Consider the following 14,137-nt stretch of genomic DNA (forward strand, 5'->3'; position numbering starts at 1 on the left):
ATCTACTCTGGATGCCCCCGCACTTACCCGCAAAGACGATCTTCGACCTTGACCCGGTCAAAGCCGGTTAGAAGCAACCTCAGGGTCGATCAAAGAAGCGACGGTTCGACAGCGTTTCCGAGTTCCTAGCGATGGCAAATATCAGACCAAGTGAAGCGCAAACCTTTGCAATGGACCAAAGTGGATAGAGGAGGCAGACTCTCTACGCCGAGTAGCACCCGGCAGGAGATCTAAGTCAAGTAAGTCAAGTCAAGTTAATTTCAGTACAATTTTTCCGGTATATACAAATGTAAAACGGCATGCTGGCATCGGTACCGAAAGCTAGATGGCAGGTCATAATCTATTTTATTATTCTTGCGGTAATTCAAATTCAAGAAATTCATGGTCTGTAAGGTCATGCTATATTGTGAAAGATGAATATCGTGCACCCGTTTAGAACTCATGAAAAAAAGAGTTTTAAGGTCCTTTTTGAACAAGATGAAGAGACGTTTGAAGTAGAGGCTGATATCGGAGGATTCTTTAATGGTATTCAATATGGGATTAGGCTAGTAGGCCCAGGCTTGTCACAAATTACAGTTGGGTTTAGGCAGTATAGGCCTAATTGTCAATGTTTCGGTAAAATTCTACTTTAGCTACTTTTGACTATCTTGGAAAGGGGTTAGGTTAAGAAAATGAAACTTTCAGGGATGGGTCTCACAGGCTAAAGTATGTCCTGGGAAGATATTTTGAAGTACCCACCTCCACTCCTTCTCCCTCTAGAGGGTCCTGACCTTTGATGACCTTTAAAAATATGTGTGTTATAAAAGTGAAACCTTGCAAAATAGATCTTCTGCTTAAATGAAGTACAACAAAATTGTTTTCAGCTTCACAACTTTGCTCAATCCCAATTTATAAGGTTTTAAGGTAAAATTCTATTTTAGCTGCTTTTGACTATCTTGGAAAGGGGTTAGGTTAGAAAACTGAAACTTTCAGGGATGGGTCTGTAGGCTAAAGTATGTCCTGGGAAGGCATTTTCAAGAAGCCTACCTACCTCTACTCTTTCTCCCTCTAGAGGGTCCTGAAATTTGCCTGACTATGACAGGTCTATGACCCATAAAAGTGAAATTTTGACAAAACATATCATTCTACATGTAATTTTCAGTTACCAGTTTCTGTTTCTCTGAGCTTCATGACTCTGCAAATGCAATTTCAGTTATTTGAGCAGAATTTTAAAGCCATATACAATGTTTTATTTCCAAAATTTAGGAAATAGTATATTGTATATGGCTTTAAAACTCTTACTCAAATAACTGGGATTGCATTGTCAGAGCTGTGAAGCTCAGAGAAACAATTTTGTTACACTTATATTTCAGCAGTAAGATCTTGTATTGTCAAGGTTTCACTTTTATAATTACAGATTTTTAAAAGTCCTCAAAGGTCAGGACCCTCTAGAGAGAGACGGAAAAGAGGTAGGTAGGCTACTTCAAAATACCTTCCTAGGACATACTTAAGCCTGTAGACCCATACCTGAAAGTTTCATTTTCCTAACCTAACCCCTTTCCAAGATAGTCAAAAGTAGCTAAAATTAGAATTTTACCCTTTTGAGAAGAAAATATATTAAGAAAACAATTCTTACTTCATATATATGCATCATCCGACAATTATAATCCTCAGCTATTAGGCTACACTATTTTGACTGTAATTCTAATTCGATAGGCCTAGTGCTTTGGACAACCCATATACTTCAATAGATGATGCAAATAGGCTATTGTAACCCAAACAGTTAGCAATAATATTATCAACAATAAGCCTATATTTGCCAGCGTATCAACTCTGAGTAATTCAACTCATCTGAGCAACTAAGAGAAGAATCTATCTCTTATGTTGTTAACCAATGATCTGACAAAGATCTTCAAGAGACAGATAACACACAATGATAAGCCTAGTACGGTAGGGAGCCTGAACCTGTTTGGTTTATTCCTTGATTAAGTTGATAAATGATGTCCAACAAAGCTAAAAGAAAACATATTAGCCCAATTAAAGGCCACGACAAATGTGCTGCCTGTTCTACTGAACTGGATGAAGGGTCCTCTGCTATTGAGTGTGATATTTGTGAGAAGTGGATCTGTGGTAAATGTCTGGACCTGTCCCCTGGAGAATATAAACTACTAACTAAGATGATGCAATCCCTTACATGTTCCTGGTCATGTCCAGTCTGTAAAGTTAACCCTCCCCCTCCCCCCTCTAGTGAGCAAGCTGTGATAAGTTAAACAAGCTGGCATATGTCATGGACAATTACTTAAAATCCTTAAGGGAAGATCTTAAGCACGAGTTTGCCATAACAAGTTAGTTAAGACAAGCTCTTTCCCAACTGAGAACTGACATAAAAAGTGACATTTCTGGCCAAGTTAGCAATATTACAAACAGGGTATCACATATTGAAAATTTGTTACAATCAGTTTGCTCTACCTCAACAGCTCAGGACCTAGTGGTATCTATAGTGTCCTCTAAGTTGTCTCAACTTCTGTCAGCCCAATTATCTGAATCTGATGTTTGTTGGATAGCACGTTCAGAGTGCCAGCGTTTTGAAAGATGTCTTAATATTGTTGCTTTTGGTATCCCCCCCCCAGTCTGATGATGCAGATTTCCTGTACAATTATCTCTTATGCAGTTATGGAGTTGACATTGGTGTCCCCCTATCCCAAGTAAAAAGACTTTCTAATAGCCATCAACTATCTGGTAGCCACCCCCTCCTCTTCTCTTCTCTGTACCATCTACTGAATTTAGAAAGCAAATTATACAGAAATCCTCTGAAACAAAAGGATCAATTAGTTTTATGGAGATAGACCTAAGGGGAATCACATTAAGCACAAAGCTGAAATGCAGAAAAGCTAAGGGAGAAGCAGACTTGATAATCAGCAATGGTGCCATCATTCAAAAAAACTTGCCAGTTGGAGCAATCCCCCAGACCCCTCCAATGTACATGCCTCCTTCTACCTCTAATAATTGTTTAAATGTTTATGGACTTGCATCACCTAATTCTGTCTCTCAATGGTCTAGTAGTGAACACAATAATAATAGTCTCCTTTCTGATGCTGACACTTCTCTTGTTTCTTCAACAACAACTTGTTTAACTGAGGTTTCTTCCTTGTCATTTCATAGTGCTGCATCCAATAACCTTACCAGTCCTTTAGTTCCTGCATCCTTGCTGATTCCTACATCTCAGGGGATGAGATTCCTTAGCTCCAATGTTGATAGCCTCCCTAATAAGCTTTCTGAACTCTCTTTTTGTATAATCTGAAGGAGTGGATGTTGCTGCAATTACAGAAGTTTCACCAAAAAATACCTTGTCAGTTTTAATTCCTGACGAAATCAAAATAGATGATTACCAACTATTTTCTAATCTGAATTCCCCACTCTGCCACCGAGGAGTGTGCCTTTATATAAGAGATGGAGTAAATGTTAGTCTCATTCAATTCTCTGAATACCGATGGAATTGAGTCTGTGTGGATTAAATTACACAATAAAAGAACTTCGATTATCGTGGGTGTTGTTTATAGAAGCCCTAGTGCTCCATGTGTTGTGGACTCGGAATCAAATTTGTCTGTCATGTTTTTTCATATGATGACCAATTTCGCCAGCTATGATCTTATCCTTATGAAGGACTTTAACCATCCTGAAATCCAATGGATTGACGGATTTGATTTTTGTAATAGAGATTCTCCTTTTTTTTCTGCCTTTGCTGATAATTCCCTCTTTCAAACAATTTCACAACCAACTCGTTTTAGGGAAGGTCAAATCTCCAACACTCTTGATCTGGTTATACTCAGTAACCCTGACCTTCTTATTAAGAATGTTATAACCACACCTGTTGGTAATAGTGACCATATTGTAATTATTTCAAAGTTATGTCTACCTACCATTCAGCCTTCCTCTAAGCAACAATAGTATGTTAACTACAAAATAGTCTCTGATAAACTTGACAAAGTCAACTGGAAAAAGCTTATTACTGATGATATTGAGGAGAGTTGGTCAAATGTAAAAATGGAAATTCTAAATTTTGAAAAGTCATGCACCAGAATTTTTCAGGTAAAACAGGCAAAGAGTTTACCTTTTTTGACTACTAAAATTAGTAAGCTAATCAATAGAAAACACAGAGCATGGAACCATTAATGGAAAAATTAGACCACAGAAAATTTTCTAGTCTTCAAATCTTTTCATAATCAAACAACAAACCAAATAATGGTGTTGAAGAGAAGGTTCGAGGAAAAACTGGCAGAGGAAGTTAAGGTTAACCCTAAATCTTTCTGGCATTATGCCACTCAAAAATGTAGCAGCAGATGCACAATCCCGGATATCCTGCATGATAGTAAATCAGTTGCTGATCCTGAACTGAAAGTTGAAATTTTCAATCAATATTTCTCTTCTGTTTTTTTTGTCCAACCTCAGTATTGTATATCCTATTCCTCCTTTATATGATGTATCACATAATATGGAACCAATTTTGATTGCAGATACTTTGGTTTTAAAGGAACTGACATCCCTCAAACTGAATAAATCTGCTGGCCCAGACGGCATTCACCCTCGTATTCTACACAAATGTTGTACAGTTTTGTGTCAACCTCTTTCCCTGCTGTTCAAATTATCATTAAATCTTTCTAGACTACCTCAGGATTGAAAAACTGCACATATTATTCCTATTTTTAAAAAAGTAGAAAGGACCTTGCTGAGATCGACCCGTCAGCAGTTGTTAAGGTTCTTGAAAGAATAATTAATTCTGCAGTTGTTAAACACCTTAAAGCAAATAATGTTTTACACAGTTCACAACATGGTTTTCGTACTGGAAGATCTATTGACACCAATCTCCTTAAATCATATGATCACATCACCAAGTAGCTTGATATAGGGATTCCTGCTGACGTGGTTCTGCTTGAGTTTTGTGAAGCTTTTGACAAAGTGTGTCACAATTGACTTACAATTAAATTGTGCACAGTTAAGCTTGAAGAGAAATCCATGCTTTGGATCCTTGATTTTCTTTACTTCCTAAACCAATGTGTTCAGTTGTTTGATGACTCTGGAGATGGTATTCTTTCTTCCTCAACATGTGTTCTGAGTGGAGTTCCTCAGGGTAGTGTCTTGGGTCCTACATTATTTAATATTTTCATAAATGATGCTCCTTCCATTATCAGTAGTAATTCAACTCTTTATGCAGATGACCTGAAGCTTCTTGGACCAGCTTTGTCCTGTGAAGATCATGCCCTGCTACAAAATAATCTTCATCTGCTGGGTCACTGGGCTGAGGCCTGGCTCCTTGAATTCAATGGTGCCAAGTGCCATATCATTCACTTGGGCAAACAGAATCCAGGCTGCTCTTATTTTTTCTTAGGCCACCCACTCTCCTCTGTTAATAATGAGCAAGATCTTGGTGTCACTATTGACAACAAATTACAACTCAGCACACATGCTAAAAGATTTGCTGCTGGGGCTAGTTTAACCTTGGGCTTGATTAAGCACACTATCTCTACTCGTTCCTCTTAAGTCATCAGTCTTCTTTATAAGAGACTTCTGCATCATAAGCTTGAAGTTTGAATGTCACTTGCCTCTCCATACTTTAAAAAAGATATAAAATCTCTTGAAGATGTCCAGAGATATGCCACTAAAGTGATATCAGGCATGCAAGAGCTTTCCTATCCTGTAAGACTATCAAAGTTGAATCTCCCTACACTTGTATACAGGAAAAATAGAGGGGATGCCATTTTAGCCTTTAAGTTATTGAGGGCTAATATTCTCCCAGCATTATTCCCTGCTGTTAGCACCAATTCAAGAACTAGAGGTCATCAACTGAAACTTATCAAGCAGTCTACAGCATCTAGAGTCCATACTCAATTCTTCTCAACATATATTGTGAACAATTGGAACAAATTATCTAATGAAACTGTTACTGCTGAATCTGTTGATGTTTTTAAACGAAGGCTAGATACTGAGTGGTCCTCCAAAGAGTGTAAATTCAATTGAGATGCTATCGAAGATGGAGCAGCACCTGGTCACCAGTGATACTTGCATACAATTAATCATCATTCCCGAGCTCTACAAGGAGAAATCCTTAGATTGCTCCTAGCTGCAATTTAAGGTAATTTAAGGTATAGAATAGTTTATCCTATAAATAAAATACAAATACACAATTAGAGGTAAATTTGCAGTTTACAACTACATTTAGCTCTGATGAAAGTGGATAAATCACTTGATGCTCTTTTTATGCTCTTTCATAATTCAATAGTGACTTTCAGGGCAACTTCCATTTTGGATCTTTAAAGAGCTCAAAACAGCCCATTCTCACCAAAATTTCAAAAGTATGTTTCTAAAAAAATGGCTAGTGCAAAGAAAATGCCATATGTAGCTGATTAGGTATGGTAATTATTATTTTTCTTAGTCTTAATAGTAAATGGCATTCTGAAAACAACTTTGTAGAAATTTTTAAAAAGAACTAAAAACCTCATCAAAAATAATGTCATTTTTCAGGGGTTTTAGGCTCTTTTAACAATATTCTGCAAATTTGTTTTCTTAATAAGATTTTACTATTAAGACTAAGGAAAATAATAATTACCATTCCTGAATCAGCTGTAAATGGCAATTTTTTTTTAACTAGACAGTTTTCATAAAACATGTTTTAAACTTTTGGCAACTATGGACTGTTTTACCTTTTATGGCCCCATTAGAGGCTCAAAATGAAATTTGGCCCAGAAATGGTTATTGAACTATGAAAAGGCATCAAGTGATGTAGCCTATCCATGTTCATCCAAGCTTAATTATGTTGTAAACTGTAAATTTATCCAATTAGATTCTGCACTCATCCTATTTCCACATACTACAATTGCTGACATTACAATTACATCTTGCCTCCTCTTCCTAATGGGCCCAGGTATAACCCTAGACTTATACAAAAATGTCCTGATGTGTTTATTTTGGTAATCCTGCTTAAAGACTGCTTCTGAGGTAGAGATGTTTTAGTAACAAGAGGGTTACAATTGAATTCTCTTTCCAACATTCTATCCAAGCATAACAGTTGCCACCTTGACAATTTTTCTCCACCCCTCCCCCCAATGGTGCCAGATATACTGTGCCCTTGGACTTTATGTAAGAAAAAAATGGAAGGAAAGTGTTGAATGGAAATGTAAAGATGTAAGAAAAATGTGATTCTTATAATTTTTTTTTTTTGGTAAAACTCTAGATGAGAGACTTTTTGCTATCTTGGAAGTAGTTGAGTTGGGTGTATTAAACTTCCTGGAATGTTTCAAGAGCTGAACTTAAACTATGTCCAAAGCATAATTTTAACTTCTAAAGAATACAGATGTCTGAGTGTCTATCTTGAAATGTTAAATAAAAAGGTATAAATATGAGGTATGCCTAAAAGCTGCCTGGGTAAAATTGGTGAATAGTGGCTCTCCAAAAGGAGAAACTAGAACAAAAAGAGAGGTATTTTTAGATTACTAGTTTAGGCTCTTTACTATTGTTAAAGTTACATTTATGACAACTCCATCCTTCCTGATAGTCCCATATATAGCCTTAGGTTATGTGGGCAATCAGACTAAAAAAATGAAACATTCTTACTTTGTAATATGCAGCATATTTATATTAGTCAGATTATCAGGTTTTCTTCTATTATTCTTCACATTTCAACTCATTAAAAGTAGTATTTTCTATCCAATATTCAGCACAATCACTCAGGCCAAACTGGATACCTTGAGGCTATATAACCTAACCTGTCTTACAACAGATCAACCAATAGGAAGGACAACAAACCAGTATATAATTAGGGCTATATGTTTCTGTCATTGGGGAGCTAGGGTGCATTGTCACAGAAACAACTATTATATGGAAAAAGAACATAAAATAAGGAATCTAATGGTACCAATTTTATGTCTGTTTATATATATCCTACAACTATATAGGGGGAAGGGGACAGAGTAGGAATTGTTGCAAATTCAACTTTTTTATCATACAAATTAGCAATCTAAAAGTACCTCTCTTTTTGTTCTAGTATCTTTCTCTGAAGAGCTGCTGGCTGTTTTGCAAATTTACCACTATATGTAATGATGTTGGGCTATTGTATGTTAGAAGACAATGTTCCCATGCATTTTAAATCATCAATTCATTTAATCAGTTCATTCCTATTTGCTAAACAATAGTTGAATAATCATAGGGTTAAAACTGATCATAAGATCAGTCTTCTGATATTTTTGTCTCTTTTGAATTTCTTTTGTAAATAAATAGATCTTCTTTAACAGGTAACATTCATGAAAATATTTTTTGAAGAAAATGAAGATGGGGAAGCACAAGCACCAAATATCTCAGTTACCAAAAAATTGTTCAGTTGTACATCTGTAAAATATACTTTTTGTCTGTGGGCTAAATTTAGTCCCTTTAAGGGGGGGGGGTAATTGCCATGGTAGCAAGAGTTATATTTGGAAAGTGTTGGCTAGGGAATTGATAGTGCTACTCATTTGTTATTATAGTGTTACCTCTTTAGAAATAGTCTTAATGCTGGATTACCCCCTGTTTCTCATCAACAGTTGGTCCATAATACCAAATAAAGCCAATATGAAAAAGAAACCAACAAAGTTTTGTATAAAACCAGAGGTTATAACTGATCAAATTAGGGGTAATGGGATGCAATTATGACAGAAGTAATTTTTACATAGCACTGAATAGAGAAGCTAATGTTATATTCCTTTTATCCTATTTGATTTTTATACTAGGGTGAGCAATTGCTTTCCTGACAACTTTCTTTAATATTGTAAAAATAAAGAATTTAGCTAGCTCATGATTTTATAGATTTGATATTTGAATGAATTCCTGAATTTATAATTCGCTGAAAAATTGACATAATTTTATTAGGCCCTGATAGGGATATTGGTAGAGCTATTTAAGCTTTTTAAATCTTAAGCCTTATTTGAATATTTAGTCACAGTTTTGATCAGCTTTAGTTTGGTGCAATCATTTTTTGTATTGGCAATTAAAAAAAATTTCTGTAGAAAGAAAAAACAAAATTGAAACTTAAAACTCTTTAAGCTATTTAACTACTACTACTACTAACAACTCACCACAGCACCAAGCCACCTGAGGCCAGCACAGCTATGCATGCTCCTCCTCCATCCCAATCTATTTAAAGCCTCTCTTTTTACACCCTCCCAGGTAGTTCCCATTTCATTTGAATGTTTCTTTATGATGTCCTCCCACCCCATACAAGGACAACCTGCTTTCTGTTTAGCCCTACGCGTTTGGCCAAAAAGGACAATTTTTGGCAATCTGTCATGCTTCATTCACACAACATGCCCTAGCCACCTCAATCTTTCTTTCATTATAGCCCTAGAAAGCGATATTGAACTGATGATATTGAGCGATTTTTATACAGCCTACTGTTTGAAATATGGTCAGTCAGCCAGGTACCCAGAACAATCTGTAAGCAATTCCTCTTTTAAACATCTAGCAAATCTTCATCTGCGTTTCAGAGCACCCATGCTTCAGAGCCATATTTGACCACTGTCATCACCATACCTTCAGTATTGTAATCTTGGTTTGCAGACTTATCTTCCTATTCTTCCAAACTTTTTTTAACTGTGAAAAAGTTAAGCTATTTAAGCTTTTTGAATTTTAAGCATTATTTAAATATTTAGTTACAATTTTGATCAGCTTTAGTTTTGTACAATCATTTTTTGCAATATTAATCAACAAATGTATTTCTAATAGAATAAAAGAGTAAAGCTGAAACTTAAAACAAGGAAAATTTTTGTTTTTTAGTCTCTGTAACATAACTACAAAACTGGATCTAATTAACTGACTCATCCCTATCTTTGTAGAATTCAGAAAAAATTAGTGCTTTACTGAAAACACAAGAATCGTGCAAAAACAGGATTTTTTCTTACCCAATGATCATGTGTGCCTGATACAAGCCAGTTTTGCCTTGAATTAACCTGAAATTTTAACCATTATTGATTGTGCAATCAAGCAAAATACAAGGCTGATTTGCAAGCTGATAACAGTCAACAATTTTACTGCAAGCAAAATACATGCATGCAAAAAACTCAATGAAAAAACAACAAACAAGACTGCAGCCAGAAGAGAGAAAAGATGAAAAACTAAAACAACATGGGTACTTTGCCTGTATGCTAACTAGGTGTCCTCAGAACAAGAGAAATAAAGATAAAAAATCAAACTTAACTAAAAGCAAATGAAACTACTACCAATATTAATAAAATACAATTGTTGCAACTCATCCATGTAGGGAAAAGAAGCTATTAGAGTTACTTTGATGAGAACATCTATCTATTGCATAAGCAATATATTATGTCCTGTAATCTATTGCATACATCCTGTATGCAAACTAGGATGCCTAGTTTGCATACAGGCAAAATATCCATGTTGTTTTAGTTTTTCATCTTATCTCTCTACTGGCTGCAGTCTTATTTGTCGTTTTCTATCAGTTTTTTTCTCTTTCTTAGGTTTTTGTCATGGCTGGCCAGTTTGGCTTAAGATCTTTCATTTGTATGCATGCAAGAGCAGCATGCTCTTTGCTTTAGCTTGTGGGTTTTCACTCTTAGGGCTTTTTAAAAGAAAAAATTCTTTTAAATGTTTTCAGTTTTTAACTTTAAGAAATAAAAATGAATTAAGATTTTAAGGAATAAATATTAGCATATGTATATTGAACTGACGATGCAGATTTTTTCAGTAAATTCGGTTGAATTTTTTTCAGTAAAGTACAAATTGTATTCTGGCTTTTAGAAAGCATAGGGTTTAGAACCTACACAGATTAATTTCTGCTCGTTTTGAGTTTAAATTATTTTAATTTCTGTTTGTTTTGGGTTTCATTTATTTATTGATACTGATTTGTGGTAGTTGTATGCTTGATAGATTATTTGATTCTATTTTTTTCATTTTTGGTTTAATGGAGTTCAACACTTTTTTTGAAAAACTTATTTTGTGCTAAAAGTTTTTTTTGATTAATTAATAAAATACAATTGTTGCAACTCATCCACGTAGGGAATAGAAGCTATTAGAGTTACGTTGATGAGAACACCTAATCTGTTGCATATGCAATAGATTATGTCCTGTAATCTATTCCATACATCCTGTATGCAAACTAGGACAGGCGAAATATCTGCGTTGTTTTAGTTTTTCATCTTTTCTCTGTACTGGCTGCAGTCTTTTTTTGTCGTTTTTCATTGAGTTTTTTTCTCTTTGTTAGTTTCTTGTCATGGCTGGCCAGTTTGGCTTAAGATCTTTCGTTTGTATACATGCAAGAGCAGCATGCTCTTTGCTTTAGCTTGAGGGTTTGCATTCTTAGAGCTCTATGTCTCTGGCACAAATTAGCCTAGTTTGACCTATGAAATTTGAAGTATTTTTATCTTTAATAGGCACGAATAAAAGGTTTTCTATGTTATTCATTTGTTTAAAGCCTTGGTTTAAGTGTGCAAAAAGACAAAACTTAGGCCACTAGCATGCTTGGATCAAGCTTGTGTGAGGCTTTCACTTGATTTTGGTTTTCTTTTGCAAGCCCATTGTCTTTCCAGGAAATTTGCTCTTTAAGTTGGAGCAGAAAAGTCCTTACGTAGCCTACAGAAAATAAAACACTAATTTACATTGCTTGACATTTTTTTTCCAACTGTTCCTTGACAACTTTTTGGAAGGAAATATATCTTGTGTTTATAAGTATGCCCTTTAGATATTTTACCTCCCATTATATCTTTTTTCAGCTACTTATTAATATTTTATATTTTCAGATGGTAAATATTGTTGGGTTGCTGCTGGCCCAATATTTGAAGTTTATGAAACATGCAAAGGAAGAAAAACTATTGCCAGGAATTTGTCATTTTTTGTTGGAGAAAATAGCCAGCTCACTGTAAGTACTTGGTGTTAGTCTCTGTAGAAAAATTTGTTTAGAATAAAGCAACTGCATCCTTTAGTCTCTATTTAAGGAGGAAACATTGGACCACTGTAGACTTTTTCTACTGACAAACCTGGTTGTAAACTCACTAGGCAAAGAGCCTGTCAGATGGCAGGTAAAAACACAAGTAACTAAAAAAAATATACATAACATAATAAAAGCATAACATAACATAAAACATAATGGCTCAATAAAAAACAAACTAAATATAACATAACTCAAACTCTTCATGAGGACTGAAATAAAAATTTTTCCCCCTTCCCCAAAACCTTATTTCTGAGTCCTCTTACAGCCTTCTCCTAAGAAACCTTCCGAAGGTTTGAACTCAATCCCTCAGCAATTAAACAAAACAGGGCAAACCTACCAAGTATAAAACTCATCACCTTTTAATGAAGCTACATGAAATCTACATGAAGCTACTACATGAAATCTCTAAAATAAGAAGTCATTGTGTTCCTTTAAGCTTCAGACATTAAAAAGTGTACACTCTCTTATCATTATTGGAAACAAACAAACTCTTAAGGTTGAGTTGGTGTCTCTTCCTAGATGCTTCTGGTAATTGTTGCTATTATGTGTCATCATGTCATTAATTTCAGATTAGCAAATGGCAGGGAGGTTCCAACCTTACGAGTTACATAAGTAAGATGATCTGATTTGTAAAACATGACAATATTTAACTTTTTATTGATGAAATATTGCTTGGCTCAAACCCTTGATCCTGATGTTAGGTATCTGTTTCTATACCATCTCAGCCTGTCAAGCTTGCTAGTGGGTTTTACACCTTTTTTGTGGTGATATATACAAATAAACAGGTTTTCTACAAGTGGGTTTTCTCTGTACATTCAAATTATATAAAATAAGATTCTAAGGACATTATCATAGGCAGCGCATAGCGCTGCCTAAGTAAAAAACGATGTTGGCACAATGTATTTTTTTTTTTTTTGGTTTTTGGTTTCTTGGTCTTAGAACAGGGCAATTCCTATCGAAGGTGTTGTTGTAGAAACTTCGAAAAGGGCTCATTCGATTGGAAATTGGAGTGGCTTGTCCCCTTTTTAATATTAGAAAGTGATTTGAAGGCAACTAACACCCCTTCCACACCCACCATTTCCCCAAACACATCTAATCAAAAATTTGAGATAGCCATTTTGTTCAGCGTATTTGATTCCCAGATAGAAATTATGTTTTTGAGGAGGACACTCCCCCACTGCCCTCAGGGTAAGGCTTGTAAGTTATGCCCTGGGGGTGTATAAGGTTATTATAGAAGGCGTTGTCATAGAAACTTAAAAAAAGGCTCGTTTTGGAAATTCAAGGGGCTAGTGTCCTTTTAATAGTAGAAAGTAATTGCATGGCAGCTAGCCTCCCACTCACGCCCACCTTGTTCCGAAACACATACAATCAAAAATTCTTAGATAGCTATTACGTTCAGCATAGGTGACAATTCTGAACATTAGGTAATTTTGAATAACAATCCTCCCACAGCCCTAAGAGCTAGGGGTTGTAAGTTATGCCCTGGGGGCATATAAGGTTTTTTTTTTATAGAAAGCATTGTCATAGAAACTTCAAAAGGGCTCATTTTATTGGATATTGAAATGGATAGTGCCCTTTGTAATAGTCGAAAGCGATTGGAAGGCACCTAACACCCCTTCCACGCCCACCATTTATCCAATTAAAATTTTGAGATAGCCATTTTGTTCAAAGTCGTTGAAAGGTCCGGAAACTATTTCTAAGAGGATGACACTCCCCCCACAGCCCTCAGGGTAAGGGTTATAAGTTATGCCATAAGGGCATATAAGGTTTTTATTGAAAGCTTTGTTGTCGAAACTTGAAAAAGGGCTCATTCGATTGGAAATTCAAAGGGCTAATGCCCTTTTTAATAGTCGAAAGTGATTTGAGGGCAACTAACCCTCTTCTCACGCCCATCTTTTCCCCCAAACACATCAAATCAAAATTTCTAAATAGCCATTTTGTTCAACGTAGTTAAAAGTTTTAGAAATTAGGTCTTTGAGGATGAAAACCCCCTCAGAGCCCTCGGGGCAAGGGTTGTAAGTTATGCCCTGGGGGCATATAAGATTTTTTATAGATAGTGATGTTGTAGAAACTTCAAAAAGGGATCACTCGATTGGAAATTAGAAGGGCTAGTGCCCTTTGTAATCGTCGAAAATTATTGGAGGATAACTAACACCCCTCTCATACCCACCATTTCCCCAAACACATCCA

General features: G+C 35.6%; 1 protein-coding gene across 1 annotated transcript in view; it reads left to right on the plus strand.

The window, feature by feature from the left end:
* The first annotated feature begins 388 nt into the window (after positions 1–388).
* The window catches only part of LOC148947264 (uncharacterized), a 124,087-nt gene continuing 110,338 nt past the window's right edge, over positions 389–14,137 (plus strand). Inside the window, exons 1-2 of the mRNA XM_089096962.1 lie at positions 389–525; positions 11,757–11,875. Of these exons, the coding sequence (XP_088953088.1) occupies positions 414–525; positions 11,757–11,875 (231 nt within the window). The 5' untranslated portion in view covers positions 389–413. The remainder of the gene's footprint in view (positions 526–11,756; positions 11,876–14,137) is intronic.

This window comes from Artemia sp. Qi Xiang Cuo, chromosome 11 (assembly GCF_049724085.1).
Source record: "Artemia sp. Qi Xiang Cuo chromosome 11, ASM4972408v1, whole genome shotgun sequence".
Classification (NCBI taxonomy): Eukaryota; Metazoa; Arthropoda; class Branchiopoda; order Anostraca; family Artemiidae; genus Artemia; species Artemia sp. Qi Xiang Cuo.